This window comes from Girardinichthys multiradiatus, chromosome 13 (assembly GCF_021462225.1).
Source record: "Girardinichthys multiradiatus isolate DD_20200921_A chromosome 13, DD_fGirMul_XY1, whole genome shotgun sequence".
Taxonomy (NCBI): Eukaryota; Metazoa; Chordata; class Actinopteri; order Cyprinodontiformes; family Goodeidae; genus Girardinichthys; species Girardinichthys multiradiatus.
Window position 1 is genome coordinate 23,347,568 of NC_061806.1, and position 15,567 is coordinate 23,363,134.

At 40.1% G+C, this 15,567-nt stretch overlaps 1 protein-coding gene across 6 annotated transcripts in view; it reads right to left on the reverse strand.

Moving 5' to 3' along the window:
• Positions 1 to 9,623, reverse strand: part of runx1t1 (RUNX1 partner transcriptional co-repressor 1) — a 99,581-nt gene extending 89,958 nt beyond the window's left edge. For 2 of the 6 annotated variants that reach the window (XM_047383778.1, XM_047383771.1), the window contains exons 1-4: positions 9,304 to 9,543; positions 8,629 to 8,658; positions 8,017 to 8,116; positions 4,498 to 5,115 (exon numbers count right to left, since the gene is read on the reverse strand). In XM_047383778.1, the coding sequence (XP_047239734.1) occupies positions 4,498 to 4,525 (28 nt within the window). In that variant the 5' untranslated portion in view covers positions 4,526 to 5,115; positions 8,017 to 8,116; positions 8,629 to 8,658; positions 9,304 to 9,543. Of the gene's footprint in view, positions 1 to 4,497; positions 5,525 to 8,016; positions 8,117 to 8,205; positions 8,332 to 8,628; positions 8,659 to 9,303; positions 9,544 to 9,564 lie in introns of those variants that run through there. The other 4 variants (XM_047383773.1, XM_047383772.1, XM_047383775.1 and 1 more) reach the window with 4 other exon arrangements.
• Between the last annotated feature and the right edge of the window lie 5,944 nt (positions 9,624 to 15,567).

Consider the following 15,567-nt stretch of genomic DNA (forward strand, 5'->3'; position numbering starts at 1 on the left):
GGCTTGACCTGGGGAATGCGGCACCTGTAGCCCATTTCCTGCACACGCCTGTGCACGGTGGCTCTGGATGTTTCTACTCCAGACTCAGTCCACTGCTTCCGCAGGTCCCCCAAGGTCTGGAATCGGCCCTTCTCCACAATCTTCCTCAGGGTCCGGTCACCTCTTCTCGTTGTGCAGCGTTTTCTGCCACACTTTTTCCTTCCCACAGACTTCCCACTGAGGTGCCTTGATACAGCACTCTGGGAACAGCCTATTCGTTCAGAAATGTCTTTCTGTGTCTTACCCTCTTGCTTGAGGGTGTCAATAGTGGCCTTCTGGACAGCAGTCAGGTCGGCAGTCTTACCCATGATTGGGGTTTTGAGTGATGAACCAGGCTGGGAGTTTTAAAGGCCCCAGGAATCTTTTGCAGGTGTTTAGAGTTAACTTGTTGATTCAGATGATTAGGTTCATAGCTCGTTTAGAGACCCTTTTAATGATATGCTAATTTTGTGAGATAGGAATTTTGGGTTTTCATGAGCTGTATGCCAAAATCATCCGTATTAAGACAATAAAAGACCTGAAATATTTCAGTTAGTGTGCAATGAATCTAAAATATATGAATGTTAAATTTTCATCATGACATTATGGAAAATAATGAACTTTATCACAATATGCTAATATTTTGAGAAGGACCTGTATATTAGAGCATGGTTTCCTTTTTTTTCTTCTTTTGACGATTCAACCTGTGTCTGTCATAGGACATGATGAATTTGGAAAGACTGGCAGCATTTTGTAACTCTCAAAGTTAGGATCTACATTCTTTCGCAAAACTACAATGAGATTGCTGTTTTAGTAATGTTAAGCGGTCTAACTCAATTACATGATAAAATAAGAGGCTAAAGACAACTCTAAAATCATTCTGTCCTTTGTTTTTTGTTTTAAAATAGTAAATCCATGTTTTACAGCAAATCCTCTCTCTCAAACAATGTGATGTCACCTTCACACCTACTATGAATAAATAATGTCCTCTCATGGCAGGAAGGTTTGAAAGATATATATTTTGATCTTCAGCAGGTCAAAGCTTTAAAAAAAAACAGATACAAAAATAAAGTCCTCTGATATTTTCTGTCTTTGCCCCTCTCTGGCCTCTTCTTCCCTTGCCCTATAAGTCTCACGTAATATGGAGTGAAAACCCGAACGAGGTCAATAAAATCAGCTGGTAGTGCTCGCCGTTGACATTGGCAGCAAATAAGACACCGTAAATGGCCAACTTACAGCTACAATAAAACAGACAGGAAGGTGCTCTCTGCATTTCACAAATACCACTTCCACAAGCACACGTACACACACATTCTTACGTGAAACTCCTTTTTTATACCACTGCTGCTCTTTCACAGGTGATGAAATTCAATAAGCAGAGAGGAGAAGTGCCCTCTCGCTGATAACCATCAATGGGCTTATTGATCCACAATGGCATGGGGTGTGTATGGGAGCGTGTGCCATGATTACATCTACAATTCACTCTGGGGCCTGGTAACAGACGGCTCCGAATAATAACAGATCTATACATCTCGAAGGAGTGCAGAGAACAGTGGTTTTAGTATCCAGTTCAGCAGCTGACATTTGGCTCTCCGAAGGCGCTCCCATCACTAAGGTCTTTAATGCTTCATCTGCTTCAGATACTTTAATACTATTAAAATTTTTGTGTTAATTTAACAATGAAATTTAAATTTATCTTGATTTTTGTTGAGATATGCAGCTGCTAACCTGCCAGACTGGGATAGAGATGACAAAAAAATGATGCAACATCTCAACAACCAACTGGATTCAAGAACACCAATTTGCTCTTGCATTTGTGAGTATTACTGCAAAGGATATACTTTGTGTTTCTGCATGATAGAATCTGAAACCAAATCCTAAAACAAAAGACGATCACACAAGCAGAAGAACGTGTGGTGCAATCCCAGCTGATGGAGAAAAGCTCACAGGCTTCAAGATCGACTGAGTCAACATCCCTTATTCACCATGCAGCAAACCTGGACCGCATCCAAATGTCTGTGTGTCACACTTAAAAGAAGTGCTTTGTAATTACATCACAGTACTGGAGCTTCAATGCGACTGTGCTGGAGGGAAAAATATGTGTGTTTTTTTTTTTTCACATTTTGAAATAATAGTAATTCATTGTTTGTTGCTGTGATCTGAAAGCCTTGTTTGGATTCAGCGTAAACCGCTAGAAATCTATTAGCTGTGGGTAACATCAGAAAGCGCCAAACAAATAAGGCAAGGGGGAGGGAATGTGAATAATCAAAGCGAAGTGGGTGTTTGGGGGGGAGTGTGTCATCTGCACAGCACATTGAGTGAGAGTGCAGGCAACGGCCCAGTCTTTTTTGGCATTGCATTGCCAGCCAGGGTTTGTATTTGCATTTCAGTGCGACTTTCTGGTCATGTGTGTGAAGGCGAGAATAAAATGGCTTCCATCATTCTTTTTTTTCCATGGCCATCCATGTATGCGAGCAGTGGTCTGATGCGGTTGACCCTGCAGCCTCAGAGTTGGAGGAAGAAGAGGAGGAGGGAGGAAGAGGGAGGGAAAACAGGTGTGAGCCAGGCTGGTGGCTGGGCAGATGGTCCCTAGAAGATGCTGCAGAAGCTGGACCACAGAGCAGCATGACTTTAATGCAAGCGTGTTCCTGGGTGTAAACACACTCGCTTTCACATGTGTAATCACAGCATTTCTCATTTACTCTCCCGAACATCACCGGCTCTGTTTACCTTTCATTTACTGGTTCTTTCTCTCTGTATTTTGCTGTCATTCTCTTTGCCAAGACACACACACACACACACACACACACATGCACACTACAGGCAGTGGTCCCTTCTTTCAAGTCACAATTATAATTCAAGACCCAGTAGTCGCACACCTTACTTTCCTAGCCTCAAATTTTCAGTTTTTGGCAATTTTAACAACAATTTATAAGTATAAATACAAGTTTAACATGAATTTATACCAGGTTTTTGTAAAGTGGGGCTGGACCAAGGTCTTTCTAAAGGAGTGTGGGTTCTCTCTGTATTCCTTCCACAGCCAAAAAACAGGACTGTTAGGTTAACTGGTTGCTCCAAATTTTCTCTAGGTATGAGGTGTCATTGTTGCCTTGTACCAGGCAGGGATCTGTTTAGGAAGGACCCATCCTATCACCAATGGCAACTGGAGATAGGCACCAGCTCACACCATGGATGGATGGATGGATGGGTAGTTGGATAGATAGATGCATTCAGCATTTAGACTTTCTTCGCATGCTTTTCTTCTTGGCCAGACGTGGAAAACGCTCAAATCAAATTCCAGACTTTTCCACAGTGCGCTGGGAACCTTTTAGTAAAATGAATTTAAACGCTAATGAACATCTTTCTCTGCGCATTTAGGCCGACATTAAATTAAATTAGCTAAATATAACCTGCTTAATAACACGCGCGTATTGGATTAACAGATGACTAAATATGTATTATTCAGTAAAAATTGCTCAAACATTTGTAACTCTTTTATACAATTAGGCTGAGTTGAACGCTTTACTGGAGTCTTTCTGTCGCGCACTTTAAAAAGAAAAAAAAATCCCCGGCTGTCTGGTTCTCCAGCAGATATTTTCCTCCCTCTCTAATCTGAGCCGTGAGAACCGTCTGCTTTATCTGCAGCAGGTTGAGCCAGAGTCGCTTCACGCCCTGTAAACCCGCATGTCTGTGCTTTTCCCAGCCGGAGCAAAATGATTCCCACTGGAGGAAAATATAGAGTGCAGCCTTTAATTTCAGGACTGCACTACTTTGTAATAAATAAAAAAAAAGAAAAGAAAAAGCGGCGGTGAGATGGAGGCCAATAGAAATAGAAGGAGCGCCTTTTCCGCGCTCTTTGGATGACAAAGCTACAGAAGGGTGATGATTAAAAAGTTCATATGGCTAATTAAAAAAGATGCGCTCCGAGGAGAAATTATGAGAAAAACAAGTTTCACTCCTAAAGCAAAGAGCAAAATATTTTATTAATTTTCTAAACACAATATTCGCCGAATAGATTTATTGCTGAAGTGAAATCAATCAAAAATGTAAAGAAATCAAACCTATATTATCGGAGATTCATTGGAATAAAAATAACCCCCAAACTGAATGCCTTGAAGGTTGCTGCCAACAAACATAAACATGTTTACATGAAAGCTGATGTCACGATTTCAACAATCTGTAATTTATGGAAATCCAAAAACCTCTGTTGTATGACTTACGCCTATTCGGTTTCCCTAATCTTAATGAAATTTACCCTGTGACCAGAAACTCTTTGTTCGCATGTGCACCAACAAAATCAGACAAACATCCGTTTTTTTATTATATACAACAGATGTAAGCAAGACTAGAACAGGCAAGGAATTCACTACAAAAGGTCATTAAACAGAACATAATGAATCGGATATCAACATTCCATGCATAATTGTGTTTATGTTTCAGTAATTTGGCACCATCATAATAAAAAGAGCGCTGACTTACACTGAAAGGAGGCAGAAATTCCCACCATGCGGTACGGAGGTGTGTGCGGGATTAATAATTTCCAGTCCTTTTCACGCGGTGATCCGCCGCCTGTGTCGGGAAGACGAAAACTACAACGTCCAGCCAGCGCTCGAGATCTTCTTCGGTTTCCTTCCAGCAGCTCAGAAATGGGGTTGAAACTCCCACGAAAGACAGAAAATATCAGGCGCTTCTCACTTATAGACGGTGGGAACAACCACTGAGATCTTCAGGGTGGGAGTCTTCTCGAGAGGTGAGGAGGAGATGCGAAGGGAGGATGCAGAAGATAAACGTCTTTCTTTCTGTGTTTGGTTTTCTGTCCTCCTTTCTGTCAAATTCCTATATGCGTCTATTGCGGAATTCCAACCAAAAGTAGTTGTTTTAAGGATGAGAAAGAAACCCTCGGGCTCAGCGCTCAGGTTTGTTGTATTCTGCGTCTCCCTCAGCGTGGGGAAGAGGAGTAGCGACGCTCTGCCTCCAGTCGGCGGTGCGCAGCAGAGCCAGGTGGCAAGGGGTGGGACTGAGGAGCTGCTGAGGAGGAGGAGGAAGAGGAGGAGGAGGAGGAGGAGGAGAGAGGCCAGCAGTCTGCGTGTGTGTGTCCTAAAACAGGTTGGAAAAAAGCAGGGTCAGAGGAAGTCAAGGTGTTCATCATGTGGACTACCTGAGGTTCTGTTCTCATCTTAGAAGGAGCATTTTTGTTGATTCAAGGTAATCTGTCCTCAAATGGTAGTTATGGAGTTAATACACGTTTTTTAAATCTACCAGTACTAGGCATATAGAGACTGAACATTTCCCCATTCGTCTTTGCAAAATAGCTCAAGCTCAGTCAGATTGGATGGATAGTTACTGTGAACATATGTTTTTAAATCATACCACAGATTCCCAATGGCATTTAGATCTGGAATTTTACTGTCCCACTCATATAATCTGAACCATTCCAGTCCACAAGGTTTTCATCTTCTCCAAACTGAACAAGAATTCAAAGATTAAATTAATAGGAATAAATGGTACAGTAAAAAAAAAGTTGGATTTTATTCCAGACATTATTCAGAGGTGTTGTTTTTGCTGTTTTTGACTCACGTCAATCTCTAGTGATCCTTGGGTCTTTCTCAGGATTACTTGCACGCACATATGGACCAGAACATACCAGCCAAAAGTCTGAGTTCACTGCCATGTGTGAGTGTGTGGAGAAAAAAAATAAAAGACTGGGCTGCATGATGTATGCCTGCATTTCACACACACACACACACACACACACACACACACACACACACACACACACACACACACACACACACACACACACACACACACACACACATCTTTCCCTGCACTGGAAAAGGCCCAGGCAGACTGGCCCACTGTAACCCAAGGCAAACACTTTCCCTAGACCATCTGGAAGTCATCTCACCCGCAGAGCCAGTGAAAGCACAGAGCAGAAGGTAAGTTTACAACTCAGTGACAACAACCGGTCCTCTTGAACTGCATGGCTGAACAAGTCATGCACCACTGTCTGTTCACAACATGTCATCAAACATTTATCGTGCTCATTTTAGTTGTGTTGACCAGTTCATTGGCCGTATAAACGTCATCCTCTCTGCTAGAAGAAAGGACCATCTCAAAAAATGAATCCCATCATTAATAAAGTTCTCTGGATTATAAAGCAACATAAAACAGATTTTATTTTACTGTGTACAGTATGAAAAAAATACTTTTTGGTGCACAACTGATATTGAGCACACTGTTTCCACAGTGCATTAATGGCAATTAATGGTAATTGTTTGCAACTGTGGTGCCTTTCTTTCTATTTTGTATTTCTCCTTTCTTAATTTCTCCTTGTTCGTTTTAAAAAGCTTAGCTGTAAGGTTACTTTAAAAGCAGCATTGACAGATAGTTTCTAAATCTATGCCTTTACTTATATGTTCATGTCTGCCTCCTTTTGCCAATTCCTAACAAAGGCAGTGTGCTACAGTGCCTTCCAAAAACATTATACTTATTTCCTTATCATATACTTCACATTTATCTGCATTGCAACCAAAAACCTCAGGTTTTTGGGATTTTACGCGACAGACTAACACAAAGTAGTGCATAATTGTGAAACAGAAGGAAAATGAGACACTGATTTAAAAATGTTGGTAGGTATATTCATTCATCTCCATGGTTTAATAGTTTCACTGCGATTACAGGTGCAAGTCCTTTGGATATACTGTGTCTCTACCAGCTTTGCAGATCTACAGACTGAAATTCTGCTTTTTGGAATAGCTTAAGATTGGTCAGATCTGAAAGTGTCTGAAAGTGTGAGCATAGATGTGCCAAACGTTTCTTTGCTGAAATTAGGTTCATGCCATTGTAACCCAATGGAAAACCATTCTTTAGTATTCTCCAGCCTCTAGCATGTTTTCAGGAATAATGACGGTTTTTGATTGTGTCCTTTTGTTTCGAGATTTTATTTTTCATGTATGTTGTCCAGAGAAGATGCGGGTGAAGGTCTTTCTTAGTCTCATTGACTGTCTTAACTCGGTGCAGTGGGTGACTAGTCCCACACACAAACATGGACACACATTAGACCCTTCACTGTCCACTTTTAAAACTTTTTTAAAAACACATCTCTATTTTTTGCTTTTGACACAATCTGGGACATCTTTTTAAAAATCTGTCTTATTTGTTTTATTGATTTCATTCTTGCTTTTAACTTTTTATTTTTTTGGTTCTTTTCTTGTTTTATTTTTTAAATTGTTCCTGATTTTAAATGTTCAGCACTTTGTTGCAGCTGTGGCTGTTGTAATTGCTTTGTAAATAAAGTAAAGTAGGTATGTTTTCTTCCATTATTTCTCCATCTATCCTCCCTCTCTGAGCAGTTTCCCTGTGTGGCTGAAGAAAAACATCCCCACAGCATAATGCTGCCACCACTATCATTCATTATGGGAAAGGTGTGTTCAGGGTGTTTTGGTCTTGTCTGACCACACCTTCTTCCACATCTTTGCTGTGCTTCCTTGTGCGCAAAAGGGAATTTGTTTGCCTTTCTTTTAACAAGTAAACAGTCTTGTCTCTCTTCCATTGGGCCAGATTTATAAAGTGCAGATTTGACAGCAATTGGTTGTACTGGGTTTTATTTAGGAGTAGAAATATAAAAGGGTGTCACATGTTTCAGATATATGTGCGTTTAAAAGTTCGAAAGGCACTTTGTGTTGGCAAATCACATAAATACCAATAAAATTCATTGAAGTTTGAGGTTATTTTGTGACAAAAGTGAAAGGATCAGTATATACAATCACAAAGTTGAACAGGAGTGGAGTCAGAGGTAAAACAGAATGACAAGACTGGGAAAGTAAATGAGACACAACACAGGAAGAATTGCAGTGATTAGGTATGTGAGAAATATCACTTCTAAACACATGAGAAGTTGAAAAAGGTGCTGAAACAATGTGGCCCACTCAAAGCGAGCCACCAAATGTAGTCAGAGAAAGCAAAGTAGTCTGTGAGGATGCCGTCACTCCTCACCTATTTGTGTCCTCTGCTCCGCTCCCAGAGAGCAAGTCTCATGACAATCGCAGCGAAACATCTTGACAGCTGGAGGCACAAGGATAGGCGTTGAGGAAACCTGCAAGGGGAAAAAGAATAGGCCAATGGTCTGTGTACATGTCTGTGTGTGTGTCCTGTGATAATGGTGTGTGAGAGCAGGAAACACACAGTGCCTGTTTTTGCTGCAGGGGTTCCTGGAAGTCAGCCGCCCAATGTGATTGGCGGCTCTGACACACACATGCAAACACACCCACACACATGCACGCACAGGATACCTCGCCTCTGAAAGGGAAAAACATGCTGTGTCTGATACATGTGGAACTAGACAAGCAGACTTCCTGCATTTTCCCACCTACTGGGCGGCCACCTGTAACACATTCATAAACACATGTGCAAACACACACATACACACACAAAAGACAAATATAAGTTGAGAGTTGACAGTAAACAAGTGCCAATTGAATCCCTGTAATTATCTGTCATTTAATCAGCATTGCTAGAGGCTCAGCAGCCCATCATCAACATCATCAACACTGCTGCTGACAAAAGCTGGAGGTTAAAAGGAAGAGAAACAAATAAATCCAACCTTACCTGGTGCTGAGTGTCACTGCGCTCTCTGACCTGTGTAGTACATGAGCATGCTTGAACCTATTTTTGTATTGCATATTAGGGAACTGACTATTCATGCAAAATACAGCCAGTTACAAAGAGCAAAAAGGTGTTTGTTATTTTAGTCACCCAAAAGGTCAGAGTACCATACTCAGAGAGTTATCTGTGTTGTCTATTATTGCTTGTTAGGTTCTTGCCATAAAAGTTAATTCAGTTGTGTTTAGTTTCTTACTTATTTCTTGTGTCCTTTCTTCTCTCTATATTGGCTTGTTCTCTTATGTTAGTGTTTTTCACTTTTGATTTATAGATCATGTCTGTTCATTAAAGTTAAACTCTGTTTGTGGTTCTTATGCAACATTCAAACAGCAGGCAAATGCAATTTTTTTGCCCCTATGCGACCCATATACAACTTTTCGATGGCAGTCTGAATTCAGATTTTAACACCTCCAAACAATTTTTACTACTTCCACATGTCTAAATCGGATACATATCCAATGGTTTTCAAGGGGTCCGCAGTTAGATAGGACATGCCGCATTTCCTCCGACATTTAAGTCATTGTCGTGTCTCCTACTACACATCCATGCAGACTTCTCTACAGATGTACCCAGTGCTCCACAAAAGGCCACTGTAATTAGTTATGCTCTCTTTTTTCTTACCTTTCATCGTCTTGTTATGATGCCATCATAATATTGTCGGCTCCCATTGCCCAACAACTTAGAAATGATACACAGACACCAACATTCATTTTTACGTCTGTAAACAGTGTACTGCTGTGCCCCGTCAATATACTCTTTCTGCGCATGCAGAAGGTCATGAACCACCCAGACTGATGTCTAATGATGTTTGCAATTAAATAGCAGCTTGAATAACCATGCAAAAAAAGTATTTCAGCAAAAAATAGAATTGAACATCAAGACCTGCTGTGTGAACAAATCCTTGGACTCCTTTCCTCAGTTTTCTGCTCAGTACTCTCCCTCAACTGTTCTGCATTCCCCTGATTAGACTCACCTGGTTTCCATGTCACTCATCAGACCTCTGTATTTAGGTTCCCTTCTTGCTGGACTCTTCTGTTACACTCACCCCGATTGATGTCCTGTTCTGTCTGTGCCATTTCTGTCATGATCCACAGATGTTTGGGTTTTGGTTTTCTTTTAGGTCTGTGTTTTGACATGTCCTGTGCTGTCTTATGTTTTTTTTGGTATTGTATTATTCAGTTCAATTCCCTGTGTTCATTCTTGTTAGTAAATTGTTGGCTTTTAAGTGCATTATTTTGTGTATCAGTTTCTTAGTTTATTCTTGTGTTCTGTTCTCTTTACATTTGGATGTATTTCTCTAAGATCTCTGTTTATCTTCCTCTGTAGTTTAAAAGTTTCTTTGTGTCTCAGCTAAGCTCCATCTGTGTTAATTAGTCTCTCTCCCTCTGCTTCCCCATTTACAATCCATTACAGCTGCTCTCCTCTGATTTCTCTTTTTGGTTGGCTCATTTCAACACCACTGCTTCAGTATGTAAACTCCTGTTTTCTCTCTGTTCATTGCTGAATTCTTTCATTGACTACCCGTTATTCTGTCATGACTACTACGTAACTCCATTACCCCGTCTTTTATTCTTCCTATGCTCCATGACCTGCTTCTCCTGCGATCCCCCTTGTAAATTTGCTTTATTTTTTTGTTCCTTTAAAACTTTGTTTTGCCACAGCTACACTCTGCACTTGGGTCTTTTGCCAACCACACCATGAACATCTATTTAAGTCTGTGTTCATAATTAAACCCTTTTTCATTCATTTGATGCTTTAGTTCTTCCTGCATTTGGGTCCCACCAAACAAACATGCTTTTCATATTTTACTGATATGATCTTGAAATGCTTTTCTAATATTGTGCAGCCCTTATACTATACTATACTATACTATACTATACTATACTATACTATACTATACTATACTATACTATACTATACTATACTATACTATACTATACTATACTATACTATACTATACTATACTATGCTATGCTATGCTATGCTATGCTATGCTATGCTATGCTATGCTATGCTATGCTATGCTATGCTATGCAATGCTATACTATACTATACTATACTATACTATACTATACTATGCTATGCTATGCTATGCTATGCTATGCTATGCAATGCTATACTATCTTATTCAATGCTTTGTAATCCAAAGCAATGCCATGCTATACTGCTGTGTTGTAGCCTAGTATTTTTTTCTCTATGGTAAAGTCTACTGGTTAGGAGAGGCACTGCAGAGAGTAAAGTGCAAAGGTAAAACAGCAGAAGTATATTAATTAAATGTCTGGTCTCTAATGTAAAGTATTCATGTAAAATATTTTAGAAACATTTAAAATGCGCTAAAGTAGACTGAGTAAGTAAACAACATAACAAGCATTTCTCACAACACAGCAATACAGTATAATCCAGCATAACTGACAAAACCATTTTTATCAAATAGTCAGTGCTGCTTATCACCATAAATTTGTGCACAAAATGTTAATGAAGTTATGAATTTGACCAATTGGTTGTTGTGTAAACACTGGTATTTATTTTGTGTGGGCATAATGATCGGTTGTAATGTGAAATAGATGATGAACTATTGTAAAAGGACATATTACCTTCAAATGGAGCATAAATGCCAACCAGTGTTTTAGATAGTTACTCATACATTAGTATTAAATCAGTTTAGTATAACACTGTAAGAATACCTTTTGACCTTGACCAGGTGACTGTTTAACTGCACAAAATAGGAACAGATGCTGGGATTATGGCACAAAAGGACATTGAGGAATGTTGTTCTGCATGAAAAACAGATAAAAAATTCCACTAGTGAATAAGGTGCTCCGTTCCAAACAACAACAGCAACAACCAGAGTAACACATGTTTGGAATTGAAGACATTTATTTGAGAGCATTCCTGAAAGGCTAAATTCCTCAGCACATTGAATTGGTCAGAAAACTCATTATCAGCAAAATTGAGGTTACACCACGAAGTAGATCCTTTTTCTGAGAGCCACGTCCAAGGTAACATCAGCTTTCTGAGATTTCCCCAAATGATTTAGACAGTAAAATTCTCATGAATCTGTAATAGAAAAGAAAGAAAAATGGCATTGAGCCACACACTGAATACCCTCATCGGGTTAATTAGTTTCATTGAACAGGTCAGGGATTGTGTTAACTCCCACAAAGTTTGAATCAGTCATTTCAGGATATTTTGTTTGACCTTTCCTGCAAACAATATATTTTTGAACAAAACTATTGTAAAACAATTACATATTTACAAATGAAATAAAAGAAAAATTACAGCTTGCAAAACAAAAAATCTTACTTAAATTTGATCATTTAAAAATAAGCAATGTGGTTTTTTTCTTTCTCCCACAGCTTCTATCTAGATGGAAAGGATTAGTGGAGAGAATGTTAAAAAAGTCTGAGATGCATACAGGGATAGCAACTGCAGTGCAGCATCATATACAGGTCCTTCTCAAAACATTAGCATATTGTGATAAAGTTCATTATTTTCTATAATGTAATGATGAAAATTTAATATTCATATATTTTAGATTCATTGCACACTAACTGAAATATTTCAGGTCTTTTATTGTCTTAATACGGATGATTGTGGCATACAGCTCATGAAAACCCAAAATTCCTATCTCACAAAATTACCATATTTCATCCGACCAATAAAAGAAAAGTGTTTTTAATACAAAAAACATCAACCTTCAAATAATCATGTACAGTTATGCACTCAATACTTGGTCGGGAATCCTTTTGCAGAAATGACTGCTTCAATGCGGCGTGGCATGGAGGCAATCAGCCTGTGGCACTGCTGAGGTCTTATGGAGGCCCAGGATGCTTCGATAGCAGCCTTTAGCTCATCCAGAGTGTTGGGTCTTGAGTCTCTCAACGTTCTCTTCACAATATCCCACAGATTCTCTATGGGGTTCAGGTCAGGAGAGTTGGCAGGCCAATTGAGCACAGTGATACCATGGTCAGTAAACCATTTACCAGTGGTTTTGGCACTGTGTGCAGGTGCCAGGTCGTGCTGAAAAATGAAATCTTCATCTCCATAAAGCTTTTCAGCAGATGGAAGCATGAAGTGTTCCAAAATCTCCTGATAGCTAGCTGCATTGACCCTGCCCTTGATAAAACACAGTGGACCAACACCAGCAGCTGACACGGCACCCCAGACCATCACTGACTGTGGGTTCTTGACACTGGACTTCTGGCATTTTGGCATTTCCTTCTCCCCAGTCTTCCTCCAGACTCTGGCACCTTGATTTCTGAATGACATGCAGAATTTGCTTTCATCCGAAAAAAGTACTTTGGACCACTGAGCAACAGTCCAGTGCTGCTTCTCTGTAGCCCAGGTCAGGCGCTTCTGCCGCTGTTTCTGGTTCAAAAGTGGCTTGACCTGGGGAATGCGGCACCTGTAGCCCATTTCCTGCACACGCCTGGGCACGGTGGCTCTGGATGTTTCTACTCCAGACTCAGTCCACTGCTTCTGCAGGTCCACCAAGGTCTGGAATCGGCCCTTCTCCACAATCTTCCTCAGGGTCCGGTCACCTCTTCTCGTTGTGCAGCGTTTTCTGCCACACTTTTTCCTTCCCACAGACTTCCCACTGAGGTGCCTTGATACAGCACTCTGGGAACAGCCTATTCGTTCAGAAATTTCTTTCTGTGTCTTACCCTCTTGATTGAGGGTGTCAATAGTGGCCTTCTGGACAGCAGTCAGGTCGGCAGTCTTACCCATGATTGGGGTTTTGAGTGATGAACCAGGCTGGGAGTTTTAAAGGCCTCAGGAATCGTTTGCAGGTGTTTAGAGTTAACTCGTTGATTCAGATGATTAGGTTCATAGCTCGTTTAGAGACCCTTTTAATGATATGCTAATTTTGTGAGATAGGAATTTTGGGTTTTCATGAGCTGTATGCCAAAATCATCCGTATTAAGACAATAAAAGACCTGAAATATTTCAGTTAGTGTGCAATGAATCTAAAATATATGAATGTTAAATTTTCATCATTACATTATGGAAAATAATGAACTTTATCACAATATGCTAATTTTTTGAGAAGGACCTGTACAGGTACCGGTTCTAGAGAGGTATCTTATTCACTGAGGTATTGCAGAATCCAGCCCACACTCTGGCTTGTTGCAAAGGAGAGGTAAGTGGGCGAAAACTGACAGCCTCACCTTATTCCTGGAGAATAAAAATTTGAATTTCCAACTTGCACAGACTGCATTTCAAGCATCTTGACAGCATGCAGTAACTTAAAATCAGAATGCAGAAAATAATACACCAGCAAGTTACAGTGCATATATAACTCCACGTACATTGTGGAATAGACTGCATTTTCAACTCATTTAGACTGAACACGTTCTTTGGATTTTTGTTGTTTGTTTGTTTTAATTCTTGACTTTCTGCTCAGTTTGGGTTGCATATTGAAAAGGAAATGTTAACATACTGGTTAAAGAGATTTTTTGGTTTGTTCTATCAGTCAGACTGGCAGAAATAATTTTTGGTTCCAGATTATTAAAATTATTTACCAAACATAATCATTTTTTTATTGTGCCTAATCTATAGGCTCTTTTACTACAAAATCAATTTGGAGGAAGGCTCGGGTGGAGGCTTGAAGAAAGAGACATAATATACATCTCACATGGGATTCAGTATCTCTAACCATTTTAGCTTTTCTTGTAAAACAAACAAAAAAGTGACAACCTAAAAAACCTCATATAACCCAAATACAAAAGAAAAAAAAAGAATAAAAAAACAACAGCTGGTCTTTTTAAGGTGTGGCTTGATGAAGAACTGTGAATAGTCCATGCTTAGGGAGGGTGGGGTCATTGAGGATTGTGGTGGCTCCAGTGTTGCCAGGTGTACGATAATTATTGTATTTGTACGATAATTTTTCTCTCTGTATGATGTACGATCAACATTCCTAAAAAAGGCCAAATGTACGATAATTTGACCATTCTGTGAATGTGTGGTTGTAATCAGTCGTCATCAGCCTATCGTCTGTCGGAGTTTTTTGTGAACCTTGAAGGCATCTGTGTCCGGATTCGGAAACAAATGCTGGAAATTCCAGGTAATCGCGCTTTTCTAAATGTGACCTATGTGTGACGTGATGCGTTGTCCTCAGAACAACAGCCATGATTGGCTGAATAGTCCACTGCGCCCGCCCATGATTGAGGAAAAGAAAAAAAAGAAAAGAAGAAGAAGCAGCTGTTGATAAATCCATTCCGTACTGACGCCACAAAACTGCGAGTGCCTGTTAGATGCTATTCAACACATCAACAGTGTACGATAATTTCCCTCAAAATACGATAATTGTATGTCTCTAGTACGATAATCCTACATTTCTCACCTGGTAACACTGGGCGGCTCCTTTGTGGACCCTGGAGTGATCTGCCCACAGGACTCTGCAGTCCTGCTGATCATTTCCGCTGTCTTCCTTACTCTCTGTAGGAGTCTACAATCTGTAGATTACAATTATTAAAGTCACCAGCGACAATAAAGGCTCCAGCAAGGTGAGCCGTTTACACTTTGCACTTTGCTGAGGGCTGCCATGGAGCTAACCCTGGAGGTATGTAAACGGTAACAAAAAACACAGCATTAAATTTCCTTGATACATAATAGGGACGGCACTTCAACATTAAAAACTTTTAATCTGGGAAACAGTGCTAACAAACAATTCATGTGTCCCCACACCTGAGATGCTGATTAATACAAACACACCTCCTCCTTTAGCCTTAGGCTTTGGTCCTGTCCGCTCAGTGTACTAAGTGGGTTTGAAGCTGCATGCCGCATTCCAGGAACTTATCTAAGAGCCATGCCTTGGAGAAAGTTGGAGGGCAGCCCTCTCTCATCTCTCACTGTGTTGTAAGCATGGCTCTTAGTTCGTCCAGT